The 23933-nt window shown below is 36.6% G+C and overlaps 1 protein-coding gene across 5 annotated transcripts in view; it reads left to right on the top strand.

The window, feature by feature from the left end:
• The window catches only part of COL11A1 (collagen type XI alpha 1 chain), a 128921-nt gene that overhangs the window by 58304 nt on the left and 46684 nt on the right, over positions 1-23933 (top strand). For all 5 annotated transcript variants that reach the window (XM_085585874.1, XM_085585872.1, XM_085585875.1 and 2 more), the window contains 17 exons: positions 1194-1247; positions 1365-1409; positions 2743-2796; positions 2885-2929; positions 3361-3414; positions 3867-3911; positions 5041-5094; positions 7201-7245; positions 8778-8831; positions 8912-8956; positions 13148-13201; positions 13448-13555; positions 16155-16208; positions 19214-19267; positions 21390-21434; positions 21565-21618; positions 21708-21752. In XM_085585874.1, the coding sequence (XP_085442000.1) occupies positions 1194-1247; positions 1365-1409; positions 2743-2796; positions 2885-2929; positions 3361-3414; positions 3867-3911; positions 5041-5094; positions 7201-7245; positions 8778-8831; positions 8912-8956; positions 13148-13201; positions 13448-13555; positions 16155-16208; positions 19214-19267; positions 21390-21434; positions 21565-21618; positions 21708-21752 (909 nt within the window). The remainder of the gene's footprint in view (positions 1-1193; positions 1248-1364; positions 1410-2742; positions 2797-2884; positions 2930-3360; positions 3415-3866; positions 3912-5040; positions 5095-7200; positions 7246-8777; positions 8832-8911; positions 8957-13147; positions 13202-13447; positions 13556-16154; positions 16209-19213; positions 19268-21389; positions 21435-21564; positions 21619-21707; positions 21753-23933) is intronic.

Genomic DNA, 23933 nt, shown 5'->3' with positions numbered 1-23933 from the left:
ATTTAACATGTAGAAAAACACATTCTCTAACTGCAGATAGCATAGAGTAGTTGCAGAAGCTAGCAAAATACATGAATTGCTATATGAATTCATCTTGAAGGTGTTAGAGAGCTGTTCATAAAGTTTCACTTTCTCTTTCATGCTGAGGGAGGACAGAAAGGCAGTTGAATAAATCCCTAAAGGCAGTAGAAATTAATATCCCTAGTACTGGGGGATGTGCTCTGGGTATATGAGGGTTGCCTAAAATTCCCTAGGAAAGTTTGGAAGTGTAAAGAGCAGAGGCACTGAACAGTGACTCCATATATCTCTACCAGAATGCCCAGCAGTGGTCAGGCTCCTTGGAGACATTGATAAAATTAAGGCAAACAGCATGAATACTTGGGTGCTGTCCAATGCCAGAAGGAAGTCACAGTCTCAAAGCCCGCTGCCCAGAAGGAGGTCAGTCAGTGGTGTTTGAGCTCTGTAGCACACTAGTTCTCTTTAGGAACTGGGAAAGAAAAATAAATCCTAAAAGTATGATCCAGAGTCTACTGAGGTTCTGCATATATAGACTTGAAAAGCCTCTGAGGGGAAGTGTGGAAGTCTGGCTGCCTTCCAAAGCCTCAGACAAACCAGTCCCCAAGGCTCTCAGTAGCTGGTGCCAGGGTGCATGGTTCTGAAAGGTGGTTAGTAAATCTCTGTATATTCCTGGGCCCTGCAGCTGGTTTCTTAACTTCTGCCCCATGTAAACATCTTATTTTACTGCACGAATACATTGTGTAGGGGAGAGGGATGGTGGTGATGAGACAAAGGAAAATATGGGTAACACTACCTTTTGTAGATGTAGCTTGTGTATGTTCTGGGGCCAAAAATCACAGAATCAGAGAATCACAGAATATTCTGAATTGGAAGGGACCCACAAGCATCACCAAGTCCAGCTCTTGTTACAGAGTGAAATTGTACAAACGCAAGTTTTTCATGGTTTCAAAAATGCTCATCTGTTCTTATACTAAGGTAATGAAAGATTTTACTGAGTAAATGATTTTACTCAGTGATTTTATATAACTTAGAGATTTGTATCACTGTGTTAAGACATGTTTTGACACATCAAGCTTCAGCTAACATATTTGTTTTAATTTCCCTTCTCATCCATTATTGTTTCCATCAGCAGAAAGTTCCCAGCAGTTATTTTAATGACTTTCCTTATCCTACAGGGAGACCGTGGCCCACAGGGACCTCCTGGCTTACCTGGTGAAGATGGATCAAGAGTAAGTTGCTGTTCACACAGGAAAATAGAGTGAATCCTCATATGATGGGAATAAGGTCATGATAAATGTTTGTTGGGTTTTTTTCCTAAAACTTGTTTTCCTTTTGCACAAAAACAGGGAGAAGATGGGGAAGTTGGACCAAGAGGTCTCCCAGGTGAAGCTGTAAGCAATTATTTCTTATTCTGCTTCTGTTGCAAAAAAAAACATGTTCAGATATTTTTCCAATTTATTAAACTATTCTGAATTGCAGGTATAAAAATTACTTCACCTGTTTGCATATAGAGAATACTGTTTCTGGTTGAAAAACAAACAAATTGAATGTTTTGTTTAGGGTTGAAACACCACTTACAGGATTAGAATTAAGTTAAGGACATACCCAGCTAAGTATGTACAACTTCCAGAATCACAAATGGTATTTCTTAGCCAATTGTGTAAAATCAGTAACTTGTGTCCTTGATACATCAGAATACAGTCAAGCCCCTGTTTCTTCTAAACTGTTACCTAAATATCTACTTATTAGAAAGTAATGTCTGGGTTCTCTTATTTCACACTACCATGCTTCATTGTGTATTTTACACTTGTTTCACATACAGAATTTCCACTCCTGTCAGTTGGAATTCTGCAGGTGCTGTCACTGCAGAACAGAGTTCTGCATTGCAGGCAAGAAATCAAGCCTCAAAAGGAGAATTTTACCCTAAATGTCTGATCTACTGCTGGCTACTCATGAAGTATAAAGACCTGCTACAGTCAGTGTCAGTGATTTGTGACTATACCATACATGAGGAGACTGGAGACTTGTTCTGCCTACTTTAGTAGCAGAACATGAATGACGACAGTAATGAAAACTACTCATTCACATAGTATAGAATGAAAATATGTTATAGACTAAAATCTTGTTCACCCTATCTATGAGACTAGCCATTGGCCTTTTGTGAATTTTTTTAGGGATAAGAGCAAAAAAATCTACTTCTTGTTTCTAGAATGTCTTGTATTTATTGTGATAAAATTACTAGCAATTTTTAATTACTTATTGGATCCTTACTAGAGATAAAAACATAATTTTGTACTTAGAATAGTATTGTAGAGTATGACACACCATCATATTTTCAAAAGAAAGGAATACAAATATGTATATTACTGTTCAGGTCAGATCTTCAGGCCACAACACAGCTGAAATTTTAGTGGAAGATGCTGTGCCAATGTTCTGCACCAGGAAATATAAATACCAGTCTCCCACCTTTCTTTGAAATGACCATACAGAGGTCAAAATAAAACTTGCCCTTCCACTGACATCCAGTTCAGAAATACAGTGCCCTTGAGGAAAATCTGTTATCAGTGAATTTTTCCCTTTCTTCTTTTCTTTCTTCTAAACACCCATGCTACCTTCCTGGCATACTTCCTACCCCTTATTCCATTCCTCAGCCAGTCCTGCTCACAGGCGTTTCTGTTCAGAAAAAAATCATGCAGGTGTCAATAAGGGTTTCTTCTCTTGCAGGGTCCACGGGGATTACTGGGCCCCAGAGGAGCACCTGGGCCCCCTGGACAACCTGTACGTATGAGCTGTCGAGTATTTCCAGTTTCCAGAAGGAAAAAAGGAAGTCCACTGAAAATTGCTCTTGTTATATCGTTTGTTGTAGGGCATTGCAGGTATTGATGGACCTTCAGGCCCAAAGGGAAACATGGTGAGTAAATAAACTGGGAATTACAAAGATTCTAAGAATGCTTTCCACATTCTCTCATCCCTGCAACTGTGCCATCCCTTCCATGTAATTAAACTTTTATGTCAACTATTTGGATTCATTATGATTTTATATGGAAAAGACAAGGCTTCTATTACTTAGTTTTCAGCCAAAAGCCCTGACCATGCTTTCTCTCAGACTCCTTTAGTACCATGGACTCCAGTGCTCAGGTCCTATGTGTGGGCTGTTATTCTCTGCTAAAGAAAAGGTCATGATATTCATTAACATGAAAAAATTTCATACTGGAGAGAAAGTTGCTGGTAGACTTTAAAGAAGGAGGAACAAAGATGAGTTTGTACTCCTTTTAGTCTTGACAATGAAGATCTGTAGTACAGAAATGCAAACCTAATGCCCTGCTATTTTTTGCATGGTAGGGTCCTCAAGGGGAACCAGGACCTCCTGGTCAGCAAGGAATTCCAGGCCCACAAGTAAGTGTAAAGGAATTCTCAAGAAATACGATGTACTGTGCAGCAAATGTTTAATAAATGGAAATTACTAAAAAGTTTGCTTTTCATGTGCAAAACTGATAAAGCTTCAAGGATTTTATAAATAATGCTGCAAATGTGCTGAGGGCAGTGGCAGCAGAGTTTCAAGTAAGTTTTCAGAGGGATTTTTCATTCAGAAGAAAAATGACTCATTCAGTGTTCCTGGAATGCTGCAGGAATGGCCACACCTGGAGGAGGGTTCTGAATAGGATCTTGTTACAGACCTACTGCCAGAATAGTGGCTTGTGCAAAAGACTCGCACAAAACTCCTGACCTAACTTGTAAGGGGGGGGAAAAGGCACTTATATTTGCCCGTGTGTTGAAACAGATTAATGAGGGACCTTTAGTATGTACATTGTTCTCCCTGGTTTCTCACACTGGCTTCTTTCTAACAGGGGCTTCCTGGTCCTCAAGGTCCTATTGGGCCTCCTGGTGAAAAAGTAAGTTACAGCATTATTTTGTTATTTCATAGTCAGTTCTATGTCACAACCTTATTTATCAGCCTGAGAGCTTTGCTATTTTTTATGCACTAGTAAGCTCAATTTAAATATTAGATCTTCCTGAAATCATCAATAAATGAATAACCAATGAACACCCAATGGCCTTCTTCTCATATACCCTTTTTCACAAACATAACTGCCTCCCTTTATTTTGGATTAATTTTGTATTATTACCTGCAGAATCCCATCTACAATATTAAACAATTTGTACTTGTAGGTTACTTAATTTCCCAGCAAGCTGCAAAAATAATTTTTCTGAATCTTTTTTTATAACAAAGTTTTACCTATTCAAGTCTGATTCTTTTCTTTTTTCAAGGATTATATTATGACATAACTCTGCAATATAATTGGCATACTATAGTGTCCTTTGGTGGCTTTCTCCTCATCTGTTCTTTTGGCTTGAAACCTGTCTTCTATTCATTTCAAACATGTCACTATTGAATTTTATGCTAATTTTATTATTCTCCCTTTTTTGCTGAATTCCTGCTTAATTAATTCTTTGATTTTTCTACTCTTCACTGTTTACTCTATTTTTTTTGAAAAATCAATACTTTTTACCTGTCTGTGTGTTTAAGTATTATTCTAGTGAAATGGACAAGTCCCGTGATATCTGCATTTCCTAGGCTTTCACAAAGGCATACCAGGCCTTTCAGCTATGAGCACTGGAGTTCTCTGCACTCTGCCTCTTAAACTTGTTGATAACTTTCATTGGTGAATCCTATTATGCCTGAAATTCCTAATAGTACTTAATTTTGTACACTGGAGGACTCTTCCCTACCTTGTGTTATGTATGTGCATGTTCATAGGGTAATTCTTGAAGCTTGTTCTCAGGCAAGCATCTCATTTAAAATTATGGCTCATTTTTGTAGGCTAAAGATTGTAAGAACTGGCCTTATTTACATATCATATTAAAGTGTCATTCTGGCTTTGGTTTTGTTTTTGTCATATCCCTGATATCCATATCAAGGGACTTAGGTATGACTGCATTTTATGTCCTTCACTCTTAGGGTCACATGTGTTGGACATGTTTGCTATTGTTTTTAAGATGTGTGTCTGTTACTGCATTTAGGGGCCACAAGGCAAGCCTGGCCTTCCTGGCCTTCCCGGTTCTGATGGGCCTCCTGTAAGTAAAGAAATATTTAATCCTTTGAATGTTTAACTACTTTTACTAAGTAATAAATACTTCTAGATACCTGTGTTACAAAAACAAAATGGAGGGGAAAAGCAATGGTAGTCCTAGCTGGCAACAGCATTATACAATCCATGTAAATTCCCTATATCATTTGAGCTATTAAAACTATGAGAATTACATTTTGAAGCAGCTGCTAAAAACATCTGTATGCTTTTAAAATGTGGTCCCAGATGTTGAAATGTCTCTGCAACATCTTCAGGGATGCATAAATAACCTACTAACACACAAAGGGCCAAATACTATCCCACTGTATCCTACCATGTCAGTCTGGCAGAGCAAATCACCTGTAAAGATGTTCACCACTTGTTCTCTGAGGAAACATAGAACAACCTACCTCTTTCTCAGTTTCCTGATTTAAGGTGCATATTATGTGCTTAAGGTGCTTCTTGTATTGTCTAGACTGGGACATACCTAAGCCGAACTTCGTGACTGCCAAGAAATTCAGCTTCACTGTGAGGCTGCAGTATCTCATGTGAACAGAGTGTAACCACTTGAACAGCTAGCTTAGGCATTCAGCTTAAATGGGATCATTTGCCATAATGGCATGCCCATACACTTGTTCTCTTGCAGCAAAAACATACATTTTATACCACTAAGACCCTTTAGACAATGTTATTTCTGAGACCTTGTCTACCCTCCCCATGCAATTTTCCCTTACAATTTTTCTTTGAGGTGAAATCTGTATTTCTTAAACCTGACTTTTAGCAAGGTTTGCAAGGTCACTGCAAATATATTGCAAACACAGAACTGTTCCCAGGGCTCTCACAGTCTAGCCTATTACCTTCCAAAGTACCAATTTAATGGAGAATGTTAAGTGTGCAATGATTGCCCAGCTGAGTGTATTTTGAATCATTGTCTAAACATTTGAATGTTTCCCCTTATCCTTTCCTGTGTGCTGGAACCAATGCTAATTTCCAAACACAAGCCTTATTTGTCATCTGCATTTTGTTAAACCTTCAAAGCAGGGAGAAAATGCTGTAAGAGATAATCAGGTGTCAGCACAGGTCTGTATCTGACACAGGCCCCTGCTGTGATGGGTTGATTCCAGCAGCCAAATAAATACCCACCTACTCACTGGCCCACTCCTCCCACAGCAGGGGAGGGCACAGAATCGCAAGGGGAAAACAAGAAAGCTCCTGGGCTGAGGTAACAACAGCTTAATAAGTGGAACAAAGCTATGCACACAAGCTAAGTACAAGAAGGGATTCATTCACTGCTGCCAGTCTGCAGGCAGATGGCCAGCTGGGAAGTTGGTTAGGAATGTCCTCCTTCCTCCTCCTTTCCCTGAGCTTTTATTACTGAGTATGACATCATTTGGTACGGAATATTTCCCCGGTCAATGTGGAACAGTGTCCCAGCTGTGTCCCCTCACAGCTCCGTGCCCTCCTGCAGCCTAGTCACAATTATCTGTTAATCTTTAGTTTCATTAAATTGCCTTTAAATTTTGCAATTTAAGTGCAAATTTTGTAAGAAAGGAAAACAGTGGATTGGCTAATGTTTTGAGTGCTATAGTACTAACTTCAGTGATATAAATCAAAGTCTAAAATGTAAATGTGTTTTGTTTAAAAAGCAAGTCAGAGTTTAGAACAAAGACACAGAATGTTGAAACTAGATCAACCTTCTTTTGAACCTTTAATAAATTCTGTAATTTAAAAATAATTTTAGGAATGTCTTTATGCTACAAAATAAATCCCCCTTGTTTCAAAATCAAAGGTGAGAGTCTCTTACATTAAAAGCCTCTTACTGCTGAAATATTAATTAAACTAAAGGCCTGGTCAGCATTTTCCTGAAAATATTGATATGAATGTACCTATTGTCTAGTAATTGTCTTACCTATTGTAAGTTTTTCCTTTGTTATGTAAATTATATTGGTATTGAAAGTAAAACCTTTCTTCAAATTTTGTGTGTCTATTCTAATGCAAAAGAAATGTGGTTAATGACCTGAAATTCAAAAGTTTAAATAATTGTGTTTTTATAATAAAATGTCACTCCTTAAAAATGCTTGCTTTTCAAATCAGATACATTTCTCGTTAACAGGGTCACCCTGGCAAAGAGGGTCAGTCTGGAGATAAAGGTGCATTGGTGAGTTTTAAAACTTTTCCATTTATTTACATATATTTCAAGAAAACTTTTGGCAGTTTTTCATCTTTATGACAAATTTGTCACATTTGTTGCTTACAAGAACTATTTAAGAAGACAATAGACACCCATGACACATTTAAAACATCTTTTCACAGACAAACATATATAATAAAAATATTAGAGATTATACATAATATAAAGATTGTGCTTTTAAAGTAACACTCATTTTGGAGTTTGTGGAATGCCAATGAATAGTTGTGCACATTTCATGCAAATAACTTGCAAATATTTTGAGTTTCCAATTTTGTTGTATGGAGTACTCACATTCTTCAGAATTTGCTTTTTTTGAAGGTATAAAACTACTTGCAGAGACCATGCATTTTTTAGGTCATCTTCAACTCAGTGTCAGTGTAAAGTATTTTTTCAATCTTAGTCTTAGAGCTCCATACAGTGTTCTGCTTACTCAGTATTGACCCTTATTTATCCGGAATAAATAATTTCAGGAGCAATACTAAAAGTTGTGTTCTGGATGACAGGATAAGCAAATTAATAGGACATTTCAGAAAGTATAGCACCACTGACATCAGCATATTATATTTGTCAGAAGTGTTGTTATCTGTAAAAGACATGATTTCTTAAGATAAATCTTACACACAGCATTTATGTTTTGAAAGTCCAGGCATGTTGCCAGTTCTTAAGTCTTTTCAATTTACTGATCCATTTCAGCCAAATTTGGTCGAAAGTTCAGTTTCTCAGAGATGTGAACAGTCCAAACGTTTTTTGAAAAGACACATTAGAGACAGGAAAAAGACTCTTTCAATGTCCCCATTAGTAAAAGATTTTGTGATCTGTCCTTCTCAGACATGGGAGAATCAGCAAAGCAGCTCAGAGGTATCATGTTTCCAGGCTTCCTGGCTTCCACCCTTCACAGAAATCAGTTTCTCTGGGCCTTGCCATCAGATTGGATAGATCCAAGCTGAAGATCATTAAAATACTCAGTGAAATGTAACTAAAATAATTCAGGCACCAGTCAGTATTGGTAGCACCATGAGCATTTTAGCTTTCAGGCTTGGGATGTCATTTTTTTTTCCTTTTTTCTTTTTTTTTAACCATAATTTTTTGTTATTCTCATTATTTTGATCTCTATTTTTGACTTGTGTCATTATCATAATTAGCCTATAAATTTTCTCCAATAAAACACCACTGGTTTCTTAATGGCATATATTTTTTGTTTCTGATTCCTTGTTCTCTTTTACAATTACCATTGTTTCAGATAATTTATATTGTGGATATATGTTTCCCAAATATACAAGTTAAATCCAAGTTCATAATTAGTTCATAATTCTTTTAATAGCTTATGGTGACATTGAATGGTGTTTGTTGATGCCTTAACTTTTCTTAGTGGCAGGCAGCCCAGTGTTATTTTGCTGTTTCATACATTATACTGAAAGAATAAGGATTGGATTCTGAAGAGAACTGCTTGCTAACCAAAAACTGCACAAACAAATGTTCTTTGCTTCAATGTATTTTAGGGGCCTCCAGGTCCTCAGGGTCCTATTGGATACCCAGGTCCTCGTGGTGTAAAGGTAAGATTTAATTATTGGATTCCTCCTCTCACATCTTTTGAATATATGCATCTGGGTAATTCTTTATATTTTTCCTTTAGGGTGCCGATGGTGTACGTGGACTCAAGGGATCCAAAGGTGAAAAGGTAAATCTGACTGCAGTTAATTCTTTTCCCTTTTTACATTGCAGCCTCTTCTGTCTCCTTCACTGCAGTATGCTTTATCTCACAGCAGTGAATTTATTTTTGCCTTTTCTCAAAGGCATATCAAGCCCAGTGCCTAAATCAGTGACCTTCATGGTATTTACACTGCTACTAAGTGAATATTAAACCTTCAGTTATTAGAATGGTTTTGAATCCTCTTTGCACCAGTTTAGATAACTTCTCTCTAAAGTGGCCTTGAGTAGAGAATTAGACATCCCTCCCTTATTAGTACATACTATAGTGGGATATTGAGAGGCTTGTGCATCAGAGAGATTTGCAGTGACAATACTGTTTTTATCTGTTTTGATAGATCCATAAAATAGATCTGTATTTTTTTATGTACATTGGGCTTTTTTGTGTACATTGCTTTTTAGGCTCAAGGTATTTTGTCCCTGATCTTTAGCTTTGCTGAAGCCCCAGTTGATGGACAGCCCCAGTTAGATCTATATTTATGAATGTGAAGAAAGCTCTTCTTCCCCAGATACCATTAATTCTGTTTGTAGAGCTCTTCCTAGAGCAAACACCAACCACTGTGGTCTGGGCTGACTCCTGATGGTCTGCGGTGCTGAAACTGTGGCCAGTGTTGGTTTAAGGTCACGCTTCCTTCAGCACTCAAAATGAGACACACACAACAGACTCCACCAGTCACACCTCCTGAACACACAGGCAAATCCACTCTCATGGCTCTGATGGCTAATATATATCTATATATAGATAAATATATGGTCTAGAGATATTTATAGATATTTCTAAAGCAGAAGACTGTCTTGCCAAAAAGCCTGAATTCAGAACTTAGCTCAGATACAAGAGCTGCTGTACATTTTCAAGCCTTCCTAAACCACAGTTTGTCTAGGCTGCATGCTTATTTTAGAGTTGCTCATTAAATCTAAGATGAAAAGAGTGTGTTTAACACCCATGGAGACTGGACAGTTCAAAACCCCAGATTTTTCTTGTGCCTTATTGGGTGATTAATATCCTGCTTGGACAAACTACAGGACTTATATATAAATATGTTTCATAGATGTGTGTATATTTATCTGTGTATATCAATGAATACTGATTAGCACAATGTCTACAATATTTTTGTGTTCTTAAAACTTATTTCACAGTTGCAGTAAGACAGCAAATTCTTTAAATACCTCCAAAGGTCACACAAAGCTATTTCATTATTTGTTCTCTAATATTTTAGGGGTGTGTTCACAGGCCTTTTTTTACTGAAATTATTCAGCTGCCATTGCATGGGGGAGAGCAGTTCAAGAGAACAAAGTAAATAACCTTATCATTCAGGGAAGCCCCCATATCCCTGGAATGCTCCAGGAATATCAGACCATAAATGTGACTAGAACTCTTTAGGTATTTTATTTTATGTTACCAGCAGAGAAAGAAATAGAGGATTCAGCTTTCTCCTCCTACACAGAATAAAATCAGCCAGTCTTGTAGATCTCAATAGCTGGATCTTCACTGTGAAAACTGAAGAAGAGTTTCAGTTCATTTGGCAGCCATTTGGTCAGTAGCTGGCACATGGTCAGTCCTTGCTAAGGGTTCTCATTTAATTATTACTGGACATATTACTGACCATAACCGAGCAACTTTTACAACGGAAGATTTTTTTATGTATTCTTCACATTGCCTTTTTCATTTCTTTCTAAATATTAAGAAAAGCCACCTTTAAATTTAAATTTATGCAGTATAAGATGACCACGTAAAACTTTGTTTCATCATATAGAAGTCACGAGAAAACTCCTTTTAGATTGATTTTTAGTATATTTTTTTCAATTAATTATAGTGTCACTGCTTTTGGGTTTTTTTTCACATTAACACATTTTATTGAAAAACTGTATTTGCATGTTAGATTTGTTTGGGGGTTTTGTTTGTTTGTTTTGTTGATTGCTTGGGGCTTTTTGTGGGTTTTTGGGTTTTTTGTGGGGGGGAGGAGGGGTTTGATTTGTTTTTGGTTTCTTTTGGTTTTTTTTTTTCTTTTTGATGTCTCCTTGCCTATTTTGAGTTGTTTACCACTACTAGGTCTACTTCTATCACCCTTTCTGTGGTTATTGTTGCATACTCTATGACTACCTCCAAATTCAAAATGGCTTTAGCCCTGCAGTCCATCTCTCTTGGTGATCAGAGAGAAGATAAAGTTTTGGGGCCTAGGAATGCCAAAAGCATAATCCTCATGTTCTTTTTGAGTATGAGGATTAAATACAAAGCTTTCTTCTTTTTGGTTTGTGTTTTTCTTCAGTAATGTCACGTGGGCACATTGTCAGTCTCTCCTGGTTTTATGGACAGACCAAATATTACTCAGATTCGAATTCAGCAGTACTACTTTAGCATATAAAAAACTAGTAGCATCATAGCAAAATATTTTACTATGTTATTATTCATCACAAAGACCTTTGCTGCCATGTTACAACTAAGCATCAGATGAAAATGGAGTCTTTGTAGCCTGGATTTTGGAAGAGTTCTATGATGAGTCACACAGAATGACTGGCTTGGTTGACCTCCAAGATTGAGTCCAACCCATGCCCTAACACTTCAGCTAAACCATGGCACCAAGTGCCACGTCCAATCTTTTTTTAAACACATCCAGGGATGGTGACTCCAGCACCTCCCTAGGCAGACCATTCCAGTACTTTATCATCCTTTTGTAAAAAAATTTTTCCAATCTATATTTCCATCAGCACAGCTTTAGATTGTGTCCTTTTCTTCTGTCAGTTGCTGCCTGGAGAAAGAGACCCACCCCACCTGACTACAGCCACCTTTCAGAGAGTTGTAGAGGGTGCTAAGGTCATCTCTGAGTCTCCTTTTCTCCAGGCTAAACACCCCAGATCCCTCAGCTGTTCCTCACTGGAATTGTGCTCCAAGCCCCTCACCAGCCTCCTCTGGACGTGCTCAAGTGTCTCAACATCCTTCCCAAAGTGAGGGGCCCAGAACTGGGCACAGCACTCGAGGTGTGGCCTCACCAGAGCTGAGTACAGGGGAAGAATGACCTCCCTGCTCATGCTGGCCACACTAGTCTTGGTACAGGCCATGATACCATTGGTCTTGGCTGCCAGGACACACTGCTGGCTCATGTCCAGCCGGCTGTCGACCAGCGCCCTCAGGTCCGTTTCTGCCTGAGCACTGTCCAGTCACACCGTCCCAAGACTAGAGCATTGCAGGGGGTTATTGTGGCCAAAATGCAGGACTTGGCACTTGGACTAATTAAATTTCAGAAAGAGAGAGCCAAAAGCTGATTAGTTTATAGTGGAGCAAGACATCAACAACTGCTGAACACATCTGGAGATTTCTGCTTGTATTTGAACTCATACATGTGTAAATGAAATTTATCTGAGTACTGTGCTTGTACTTCAACATGGAGACCAATTAAATTGCTTGGAGTAGATTCTCTGCTAGAATTTGCTAGGCAGTAAATAAATAATTTTTATTAGAAATAGCAATAATGTGCACCTGTTTTGCCACTCTATTTGGATTCAGTCTCAATACTTATTTTGTTTCTACTTTCTTTCAATCACTTCAGCCAATGAGAGTAGGCTGGGCTGAGCATTGCTGGATATCAAACTGCTGTATAGAGATCACTACTTCTTTTAAGTTATGAGCATTATTATGTTTGGTTTTTATGAGCATTATTATGTTTGGGTTTTGTGTCAGTTTAAGATGTTACAAGCAGTCAACTTTTTGATTCCTTTCATGATTCTATTGAGGCACTAGGTTAAAAAACTACTTAAGAGAAATTCTGCTAGCAAAAAAATAATGCTGATTTGTCACCATTTTTTAAATTTAATTGAATGGATGACTATTAAAAAGAATGATAATCAAAAATAGCAGTTAAGAAAGGACTTTGCAAGACAATTCATATTAAAGCAGAATATTGACATTGTTTCTATCTTTAAATAGATTTTTGAACAATTGGTATTAATAATTTTCAAACTAAAACTTCATTCTGTGTAGTGCACTAGTGTATTTTCTATAAAGCAGTAGTACCCAGTTTAGATTTCCTGGTGTCTGGACTTCACACTTTATCTACACAGGTTATTTTCATCTGTTGTGAATTCATCTTTCTTATCTTTTTTGCAGGAAAAAAAACCCTGTTCCTCTATATTACTATGTCTTTACATGTGTTTCTGACTTTTTTAGGGTGAAGATGGTTTTCCAGGATTTAAAGGTGACATGGGTCTTAAAGGTGACCGGGTAAGCATTTGTTCATAGCCCATATATTCTTAAAAGTTTAAACTGGACAGGGCTTACAGCAACCTGATCTATTCCTGTGCACTGCAGGAATCCTGGATGACATTTAAAGGTTCCTTCCAACCTAAACTATTGTATGATTCTATTCTCTGTTTAGATTTACTGAAAATTTGTTTACAAGTAATTGTAGATAATCTTTCCAATATATGCATGACTATTTTTCCATATTTATAAGGTGATGTATTTTAGGGAGAAATTGGTCAGCCAGGTCCACGAGGAGAAGATGGCCCAGAAGGTCCAAAAGGTCGATCGGGTCCATCTGGGGACCCAGGTGCTGCTGGTCCAGCTGGGGAAAAGGTCAGTAGCCAGAAATCAACATAAACATGCCATTTCCTCATAGCATAGATGGAACCCATAATCTTCATCCCTGAAAAACAAGCCTTCATATCTGCAAAATCTTTTTGTGACCCTATTGCAGCAGACCACTGGAATTCCCATCTGATCAAGGACTGAGAATCCTTATCTCGTAAATATGCAAAGAGGCATTGTAGGACTCCACCAGTACATAAGGCAACTCCATTCTAATCCTAATTATATACAGTGCATGCCAGCTGGGAAAAACACAATGCAAATAGAATAGCTGGGCATAAAGGAGGATAAAGGTGCTGCTGAAGAGTTAATTCATATTGAGTCATATTACAACAAATGGTGACTTGGAAATTTTTTTAAATGGAAAACATTTCCTGAATACATATCCAAAATAAGGTTGGCAAAAAGGAAAGGGGGTGATAAGAGGGAGGACTTATAAAAGGATGGTGAAAAAAGAGAAATCAAGCACAAGGTAAAAATATCTCTAGAATCCTGGCTTCAACAATAACCATTTCAGTTTGGTATAAAGGATGGAAAGGAGGCTGAGAAATGTGCGTGGATGCTGTCAGAAAGGAAAGGTGATTTCAGCAGTGGTAATATAAATAACAAGAGAAGTTTGATAATATAAAATAACATAAAATTATGGTTCAAAAATGTATATGCTACATGCATATATGTGTAATCATATATCACTAAAATGAGAAGATGCTGATGAAAATATTTCCCTTTATTTTTTTTTTGTGAATTATAACTTCAATTCTAGTTCTCTCTTGAAAAAAAACATAGGATGGAGGGTGCATAAACCAAATCAAAACAAAACAAACCTTTTTTTAAATAGTTGGTAGATTTTTAATTCAAATTTTAGTTATTTTTAGTACTTCTTAGTCAAATTACTTGCTATATATAGGTTATCAACCATTTATTCTTCACTGTGGCATATTTGGGACTCTCACAGTATACAAGTCAAGAATATGAAGCCCTAAATATCAGAAGATATTTGAGAAAAATGTTGATGTTGATAACTATATTAGCTGGCCTTGAAATATTAGACCCACAGTTTTCCCTTTTCTACAAATATTTACAGCTTTTCTTGCCCACTGGAAGTCACACATCTTCTGTGGGTATTCTATGGATACTTGGCCATAATGGAATGGGTCAGAGAGGAATTCTTTGGTGCTGGTCCTGTGATACTTATTTTAGTATAAAACCTGGAATAGTCATTGTGAACTTTTAGGTCTTTCCACCACATTTGGAAAGTCTGTAAGAGCAGATATACATGTCTTGTTCCCATGTCATTCATATGATGTATTTAATGCAAAGGTACTATTATTTTAAGGAAAGTAATGAAATTACTGCAGTAGTTCTTATTCTCTGTGTTCTGATTCTATGATAAGAAAATTCTATTTCCCAAGTAGGTATAAAGCTGGATTTTCTTGGTCAATGAAATCTCAACTAGGGTGCCAAAAAAATTAAGAACATATCAGAGATGAGCTCATAATAAAAAAAATCTGTATTCACACTCACAACCTAGACAACTGGGCTTGCTGACTAAAAAAATCAGGGACAAAATTTTCACTGAATCTGGCAAGAGTTTGATGTGCTGTCATGTTAGCAAAACATTTATATCATTGCAATGCATGCAGCTTGTTTCAGGGTGGCAAATAACAGGCAACATTATAAGTAGTTCTTCTCAAATGTAAAAATTGTTCTCAATAATGTCTCAGACACATGTGCTTACATATGAATATGATAATACTCAACATATTTATTTATGTGCTGTATTTTTTGCCAGTAGACATTTTTGGGAAAATTTCCTTCCCCATGTAAATCTCTTCTTCTAATTTTACGTTATCTGTGGTCACTGCAGAGTACCATATGATGCTTTACAGTCATCTTTTCCATTGAGATCTTCTCCAGAACTAGATATTCTAGAACACAGAGAAATTCTGCCCCAGAGTTCCTATCTCTCAAAGTCTGAAACTGCTTTTCCTTGCCTTTGAAAGTGGCAAGCCATCACTCATCCTCTAGAGGTCTAAAGAGACCAACTCAATGGAGTAATGTACTGTATTTAATTTCTGGGAATGGCTGATGTCAGTGCTGATCAGTCTTTTCTGAGCACAGCAAGTTGGTAATGGTTGTTGATAAATCCATTGTCAGCAAATAATCAGTGGAGTATAATTTATCATAGTCTCAGTTTAGAACTATATAAGAAAAGAATTGATTCTTCAAATGCCTATTCATGAAAGTCAGCCATCACAGAGTATAAATTAAAAATAATTTCTTCTCACTTAAACCTATTAACATGTGGATTTTTTAGAGAATAGTTATTGTTTAATGATCTCAACAGCAATGAACTGCACAGCACTTAATGGAAGAAAAAGCCTTCAAGGAATTGGTTTCTTTGAATTCATTAAATGGAATAGGATTTCCATTTAAGTTTGGGGCACTAAGCCCACTGGTGATTAATTATAAAAATGATAAATTTATTTCATTTAATATCCATGTTGTGGAAAAATTATTTTGTATAGAAGCTTGCTGAACTACAAAGGAGGATACAGTAAAATTTAACACTGCCTTCTCGTTGCAGGGGAAGCTTGGCGTACCTGGACTGCCAGGATATCCAGGAAGACAAGGTCCAAAGGTGAGCTGTAAATGAGCTGTATATTGTGTTTTGACACTGGTCACAGTGGCACTTATTTCATTTCTGTGTTAGGGGAAGCAGGGTGTAGGTATCAAAAAAAGGGGCATTTTTCTCATTTTCTATTTTGACAATCATATTCTGATAATCATTTTCTACAGTATGACCCCTAGGCCAGGCTCTTTATGGAGAACTACCTCTCAACGCTTCTTAATATAGTATCCTTTAGCATCTCCTCCCGAGTTGTATCATGCCAGCATCAAACTGGCATGCACTAAACAATTGCAAAGGGAAGGCACTGCTGACATTCTTGAAAGAGAACAGGCACTATATTGCCTAAATGGATGCTAATAGTGATGGGAATTATCAGTGTGGTGCAGGGATTCCATTTGTGTGATTATTGCTTCTACCATGGAATAAACCATATTTCTTTGAAATGTATAATTTACAAGTTTTCCTTATGTTTTCCTTTAGTTCCTTTGAAGACAAGCATGACAAAATACAATCCTTAGTTAATTTAAGTGCTTATAGTGCTTATGTTTATCTTTCAGCTATTTTGCATATTTGGATTGCAATAGAAAACCACATGGGGGGTTCTGGTTTAAAACATTTTTATGAAACAAATTTGTATCAAGTTCATCCTAACCTGTCTTTAGGAAACGGGCATGTTAAATTAATTGCAGGAGCTCTTTTCTAAGATTAAAAAGAAAAAAGATGGAATAAAAGCATAGTTCCACAGATATTTCACTGTGTAGAGGAGACCATTAAGGAGACATTGTAGCTCTAGCCCTTCTCAAAGAATTCCCATCTAGGTAAATATCACCAGTAAAAGAATCCCTTACCACTTTTATACATCTGAACAATCAACCTGCAGTAAAATCTTCAGTTCTTCTCTACTTTGGATTTATTTTTATTTCCAAATTTGAAATTATGGGAGGTTTTGGGTGAAATACAATTTCCTGACTGGCAAAGTGTTTTTCTGATTCTGCCCTATACTTCTACCTTTTTTTGTCAAGTGAATGGACTGTCTGGAGAATTTTTATTCACCGAACACTGCATCAGTGAAAAATATTAAAACTACCTATGGAAAGTATTCATGAAAACTATTCACCTTGAAAGACACAGGGGTTTTGGCTTCAGTTTCTTAACTCAAAATGTCTGAGATTTTAGTTTCATTGTTCTCCTTTGGAATTGTCCTTTAAAAATCTAAGATAAGAGTTTTACATTATTCAGTTCTAAGAACAAGAATGATGTAACATTTCAAATAAAATTTGACTCTTTTTTCAACAAGGACTTGATCAAGAACTTCCTTGCATTAAATTTTTATCACATTAAAATTGAAAATATTTCTCAAGCTGCATTCACTGTTTCTCTTCCAACTTTTTGCTTAAATTTCCAAGAAAAACTAATGACAGTTACAATAGATAATTCACTAAAGACTTCTTTGGAAACTGAGTCACAGGCCAGTTAAAATTAATGTGAGGGAGTCAGAAAAAAGCAGCAGAAAAACATGTTAGCTATGTTAAGAATATAGTTAATCTTGTCCTAGTATTATCAAGAAGATTGACGTCACTCTTTTTGTTGATACTTTCTTTTAATTAAGTTTTTTTCTAAGGATTTTTTTTAGAGTACTGCCTTTATCTGATAATTTTTATTTTTCTCTAATCCAGTCCCTCTGGATTAGAGGATTAGTAGTTGCAAAAACTACTGTACATGTATGATATTTACAACCAAGTCATGACTACTAGTGGCCCATCATTTGGTCTGGATTTTTTTCAGACTTTTAATTTTAAGGAACATGCTTGGGCTTCACAGACTAGAATTTTTAGTTTTATTCTTATATAAAATTATAATTAGTGAAGAATTAAGATGTAAGAAAGGAAATGAAAGAAAAAGGAATACAAAAGGAAATGGAAGGAAAAAACATATTACTTTTCAGTAAGGGTTTCATTAGACTCTGTGTTAGTGAAGTTGTACTGCCCCTAAATCTTTTATGGATAATTGGAATGGTTATGTAAAACAAGATTCATTAAAGGAAATACAGAAGTAAGAACAATAGAAAAAAAAGAAAAAAGTTCATTTCAAAGAGCACCAAGAAATTATATTTTAGGTTTTTGTTATATGCATTTTATTTGCCACTAAGATGCTAACAGCAAGCTGCACAGACATAGAGGCATTGTGACACAGGGACTCTGCCTAGTAAATCTGAGTGGCCAACCAAACCAAGCACTCTCTACATTTTCCTCCCCAGTCAGTTAAAGTATATTTTATCATGATTATTGTCTCTTTGTTCCCAAGTTCCTTATGAAAAATTAACACCTTAGCAGGTAAAAAGTGTGCTGTCCCACTGAACCTCTCTGCCAGAATCAAAGAAAATAGTACTGTTCCCATTGGACTGGGCAGTTAGCAGAAGGAAAGGGGAGGAAAAAAGGAGGAGGAATAGAGCTGGGAGCAGTTTCAAGTCAGATCATCTCATAAATTCTGCCTATGTATGAGTTGCATGGATCAGTTAAATTAAGCTGTCCATTGGTTGGTTTATAGTGAGTAAAGAACTTGAAGCAATTAATTTACAGCTCAGTAAAGTGAATAGAAGATGTGGCAAATTCTTACTATTTTTTGAATTATTTTTTGAAAGAGTTATCTTACTGTGAGGCAACAAGGCTTTGTTTGTTTGTCTTCATTATGATACAGTTATTTCTAGTGGGCTGTTACGAATTATTGCTTTCCTACTTTAAAAAACGGTGCAGATTTAGCGAGTATTTTATGGTCTAATAAGATGACAAATAATGTGCATTCTATACCATTTTTTTTAATGCTTTCTGGACTTGAGGCCTTATGGTAAGTTTATTTACAGCTTTCATAAGTTTATTTACAGCTGTCAAAGTTGCAAGATTGACATGTACAATGTACATGACTTTGGAGTTGTGCTTTATGTGTCTATTAAATAGTGGCTCTACTGCTGTTTCGCTCTTGATATCCTCTGACACTTATATTGATTTCTTACATAGGGCTCAACTGGTTTCCCAGGATTTCCAGGTGCCAATGGAGAGAAAGGTGGAAGGGTATGATAATTCTTTCCTGCATAACATTTTATTAGCTTTTAAAATTCAGAGCTGGGGGAAAAGACTGATACCTAAGGATACAAGTTACTATCTAAATAATGACAAAAACAAGCTTTTCACATTCAAGATAGACCTCTATCTTTATGTAAAAGAGGACATACTGAGGCACTGTTTGCAATTCTTTAAGGTATTAATCTAAATATACAAGAACTTGCACTCTTTCTTGCTGCACATACTGCCTTAATTATATAATTTGAAAAAGAGAATAAATATCACCTTTGCTGAAGGGCTTGGGGTTTTTTTTGGACAGTATAGCTGAGTGAGTTGGCAAGAACTATTTTCCTGTATCCCATGAATTATCCTGCTACCATGCAATTTACCCTCAAGGAAATTCAACTTGTATTTCATAAATATTCTGACTTGCCACGAGGGATTTTTTTTTTTAGGTTTAGCTTCAAAAAGGCAAAATATACCAGGCAAGATGAAGAATGTGTACTATTACATATTAAAAAAAAAAAAAGTAAAATTAAATCTTCTTCTGCTTTGTTTGCTTGAAGCAGGTGAGGGAAAATGTGTTATGCATGTTCCTCAAACTCTAACAATTAAAAATAGATTAGAAAGAAGGTCACTGTGCTGTTGTCTCTAAAATTAATTTGAATATATCAGGGTTGGAAAGATGGTGAAATTAAGAGATGAGTCAGAATTCATAGATGATAGCAACATCAAGTCAAACAGGTAATACATATTATTATTATTAAAGCATAAATTCATTATTTTAAGATTAAATATATGAAATCCACTAGCATTTGCATTACTTATGCAAATGTACAGTTTAAATTGTTCTTATATTATTTTAGCTGAGATAAAGATGTGTTGTTCTGTACAGGCACAAGCAACAATGCAATGCTCATTTCATGTTGTGAAAAAATGAGGCAACTGCTAATAAAGGCAGCAGATTAAAAAAAAAAAAATTATAGAATCAACCAGCAGACTTAAAATTATGAAAATCTTACTATATTGATCTGTTTTCAGGCCTTCATAAACCTTCAAGTTCAGCTAGGGTATTAACCACAGAATTAATGCTATCAAACTGCTCATACACTGAAATATTATGCTGATCATCAATAAGCCCATAACTGCAGGTTTTGCAGTGAGAATCAGATATTATTGTTAATCTTGCCTAAAGGGTTGTCATGGTGTTTTATGCATACAGGCATACAGGTACTAGGAAAAACAGTCCCTGTCCTTGAGAAGATTACAGGTTGAGTAGCACTTCAAAAACAAGACATAAATTTTATTCTGATAGGTGAAATAAAACCAACAGTTAAAACAAAAGGGGGGGGGGAATCCTACTAAGAAAATAGGTGAATGCATTTAATTGATTTCTGATAAAAGGAAGCTTTGTGCTAAAACATCTCTGATGATTTTTTTGTTGCTGGTTTGTTTACCTCAGAGATTCAAAAGTACCAGCCATCAGGTTCCTTTCTATACCTGAAAAAATACTTCCTTGAATTTTAAGGTTCTCTGCATTACACATACAGCAATTCCAGTGCAGAGCCTAAAGAAAAAATCATGTTCAGCATGATAAGGAGACGTATTAAAGCAAAAAATTAAGGACTGGTATTTTGACAAGTTATGAATCTCTGTCAAGTGTGCATAATTTTGGTAGGTATTACAGTGCCCATTTCTGTTATAAATGAAGAGAGGCTTGCCCTTTCTTCTCTCTATTGACCTGTGCAGCTGTCCACAGGAACCTGGGAACTTTGCTTTTAAGGCTGTTCATGATGCCAAGTCCTTTAGACTACTGCAGAGGGACTCTGCTTATGGTATGCCACCTTCAATACCATTTTAATATGATTTAAAATGTTATAATGCCTCTGACAGAATCTCACTCTCAGGTAAATGTAGTGCATTTAGCTACAAGTCCCAGTGAACTCAGAAAGATAACCAATTTTATCAAGGACCATGATTCTGTAAATTGAAATGCAAAGTACATAGTTAAAGGTAAAATAACATTTAAACTTATGGGAGTTGCTCTCTGCCTCCACTTCAGTAAAAAAAAAAACTTTATCTCACAAATACAGTGCCTGCTAAGATGATTTCTGTGAACTTATCTTTCCAGGGGTTGCATGGCAAACCAGGCCCCAGAGGACAGCGAGGACCAACAGTAAGTTCTTTTGATCTGCAATTTAGAAGCTTCCCTGTGTAAATTACATTCACTATACTGTGAAGAATTACTTTCATTAGATTATAATATCCAGTATTTATCATTAAGTGCATCTGTGTTCAATTGACAGGGTCCAAGAGGCTCAAGAGGTCCCAGAGGTCCCACTGGTAAACCAGGTCCAAAGGTAATTGTCAAGCACACTGTATAGGTTGGCTATGAGCTGTTTCTTTTAAATAAATGTAAAGCCTTAAACATACTCTCTTTCCTTTCCAGGGCACTTCAGGCAATGATGGTCCTCCTGGCCCACCAGGCGAAAGGGTTTGTGAAAGCCATCTTTGTACATGTTTTTCTCGCTATATAGGAGTGTGATTTGTTTTATTTTCAGTTCTCCTTCTCATATCTCTGTGCTACTTTGACCAGGGTAACCAGAACTAACCAAACCTCAGTTCAAATGAAGCTTTTCACAAAGTTATGAATGGGCCTGAAGTTTGCTGAAAGCTTCTTCCAACTGTATCTCAGTTTTGTACACATAGGACACAGAGAGTATATACACACTTTGTGTTACATCCATGCACTTTGTATACATTCCTGTGAATTGCAGGTGTACTCACAGATTAGGCTCTTCAAAATTCCTCACTTACTGCAGTTTACTGCCTGTTCATTGGATTAGCAAATACTCAAGCCACATCCAGAATTTTGAAGCAGCTGAGTTTTTTGTTCTGAACAGCTAAGAATTCCCCTCAACCTATTTTCTGCAAGCTTCAAAAATCCTATTATTCTGTCTAAAACAAAATTTTTTACTTATCTTACCAATCAATACCAAATCCACTATGGAGCTCATTGTACAGCAGTGTAAAGTAAAAAGAGTATTAATAAATAATTTTTGTAATGGCAGCGCTTGAAAACCAAGTCAATTTAAGTGGATGAGCTTTCTGCCAAAGCATTTTTGCAAAGCATAAACTTTTCTTTTGTAGTCATATTTCATTAAACTGCTAACCTTTTTCATACAGGAAGCCTAAAGCTTTTCTCCCAGTATCCACAGCTAAGTCCCAGCATTCTGTAGGAATGTTATTCTTCAGGAAAGAGCTCCTTGTGAATTTTCCCCAGGTCCATAATGTCACTTTTTTGGCATTAGCTAGGGTGTGGGATGGAGGGAACGAGGCATAGACCAAGAGAGGAAATGTAGGTTGCTTTACACTGAGGAGGATCAGAGGCAGCCTACCAGAAGGGGAATAGCAGATCCTTGTGGAAGAGCAGTTTTCTGACAGCTCCAAGAGTTTGCAAGGGAGAGAAGTTGTGGGGGTACTAAAACAATGGGCAGATCAATCCAAGATGAAAGCATCCCTGGAGAGAAACTGATAAAATCAAAGAGCTGAAGAATGATATAGCACCATGTTTCTCATCACTTGTGTAATATAAGTGTGAGGTATCTATTTGCTTCCCAAGAAGGGTGTCGGCCAAAAAATAAAACTGTCATCTCTATTCCTCTGAGACTATTTCAACTACCAGACATGAAAATAATAAATAATCTATCCTGTGTAGCTCCTGTTAAAATGAAATTTAATAACAGGAATGAAAATGTAATTTTGATAGCATGCTGCTAGTATTCTACTGCTTTTTCTCACATAATCCATCAGTCCACTGACTTGAAACCTGCAAGCCATATTGTGAACTAAAAGTAAAATGTGAAGTTTTTCCTTGGAAAGCCTCAAAGCTTGAGAACAGGGGAAATTGTTGAGAAAGAAGGTGGATTTAAATGTAAAACTTCAAGTTGTGTTCCTATAACCCAGTTTCTGAGACTGACCAATTTAATTCAGGTATTTTGTAGCTGAATCAATTTTATTAGTTTTCCTCTGTATTCCTCTGTAAAGCTCCACCTTTTTGGTTTTTTTTTTTTTTTTTTTGGAAGCTTTGTGTTATACCCAGAAACAAATAAAGAAAGTTAAGTTGCTCACAGACATAGAATATTGAAAAATGACCCAAACTCCTCTGTGGAGAGTATTTGTGTGTTGTGAGGGGTTCAGAAGCAGACTTACCTATCTTTTTGGGGAAAAAAATTATGGATGGGCAGTAAGATCACAAAGATTTCTCCCTTCCCCTAGCACTTCTTAGTTGATTCAGATTTTGCATTTCAGTATAATAGAATTCTTCCCTGGCATAAAATTCATTTAAGATCAAATTGTCCCAGGCTGGGCCCAAGGAATCCTCTCCCCAGCTACATTTGTGCACTGCATTGCCCACTGCAGGAGGCAGCTGTGCTCTGCAAGCCTGGGCTTTAATAAATGAGGTTTATGGAACTCCCAGGAGCAAAAGAGTAGAATAATCTGGGAGATGTGGCCTCCTGCTTCAAGTTTTCTGCATGAAACCAACATTTCTAACATATTTGGACAGCTGATGTCATAGTAAACCCACACAGCATACACCAAACAGAATAGGATAAAGTCTTGTACATATGGCATGGGTACATAACTCAGCTGTGGAACCATGTAAAAGGAGTAA

The sequence above is a fragment of the Lonchura striata genome, chromosome 8, assembly GCF_050655825.1.
Source record: "Lonchura striata isolate lonStrDom1 chromosome 8, ASM5065582v1, whole genome shotgun sequence".
NCBI lineage: Eukaryota > Metazoa > Chordata > Aves > Passeriformes > Estrildidae > Lonchura > Lonchura striata.
The sequence above is the reverse complement of the archived record's forward strand: the minus strand, read 5'-3'. Positions and strand labels throughout refer to the sequence as shown.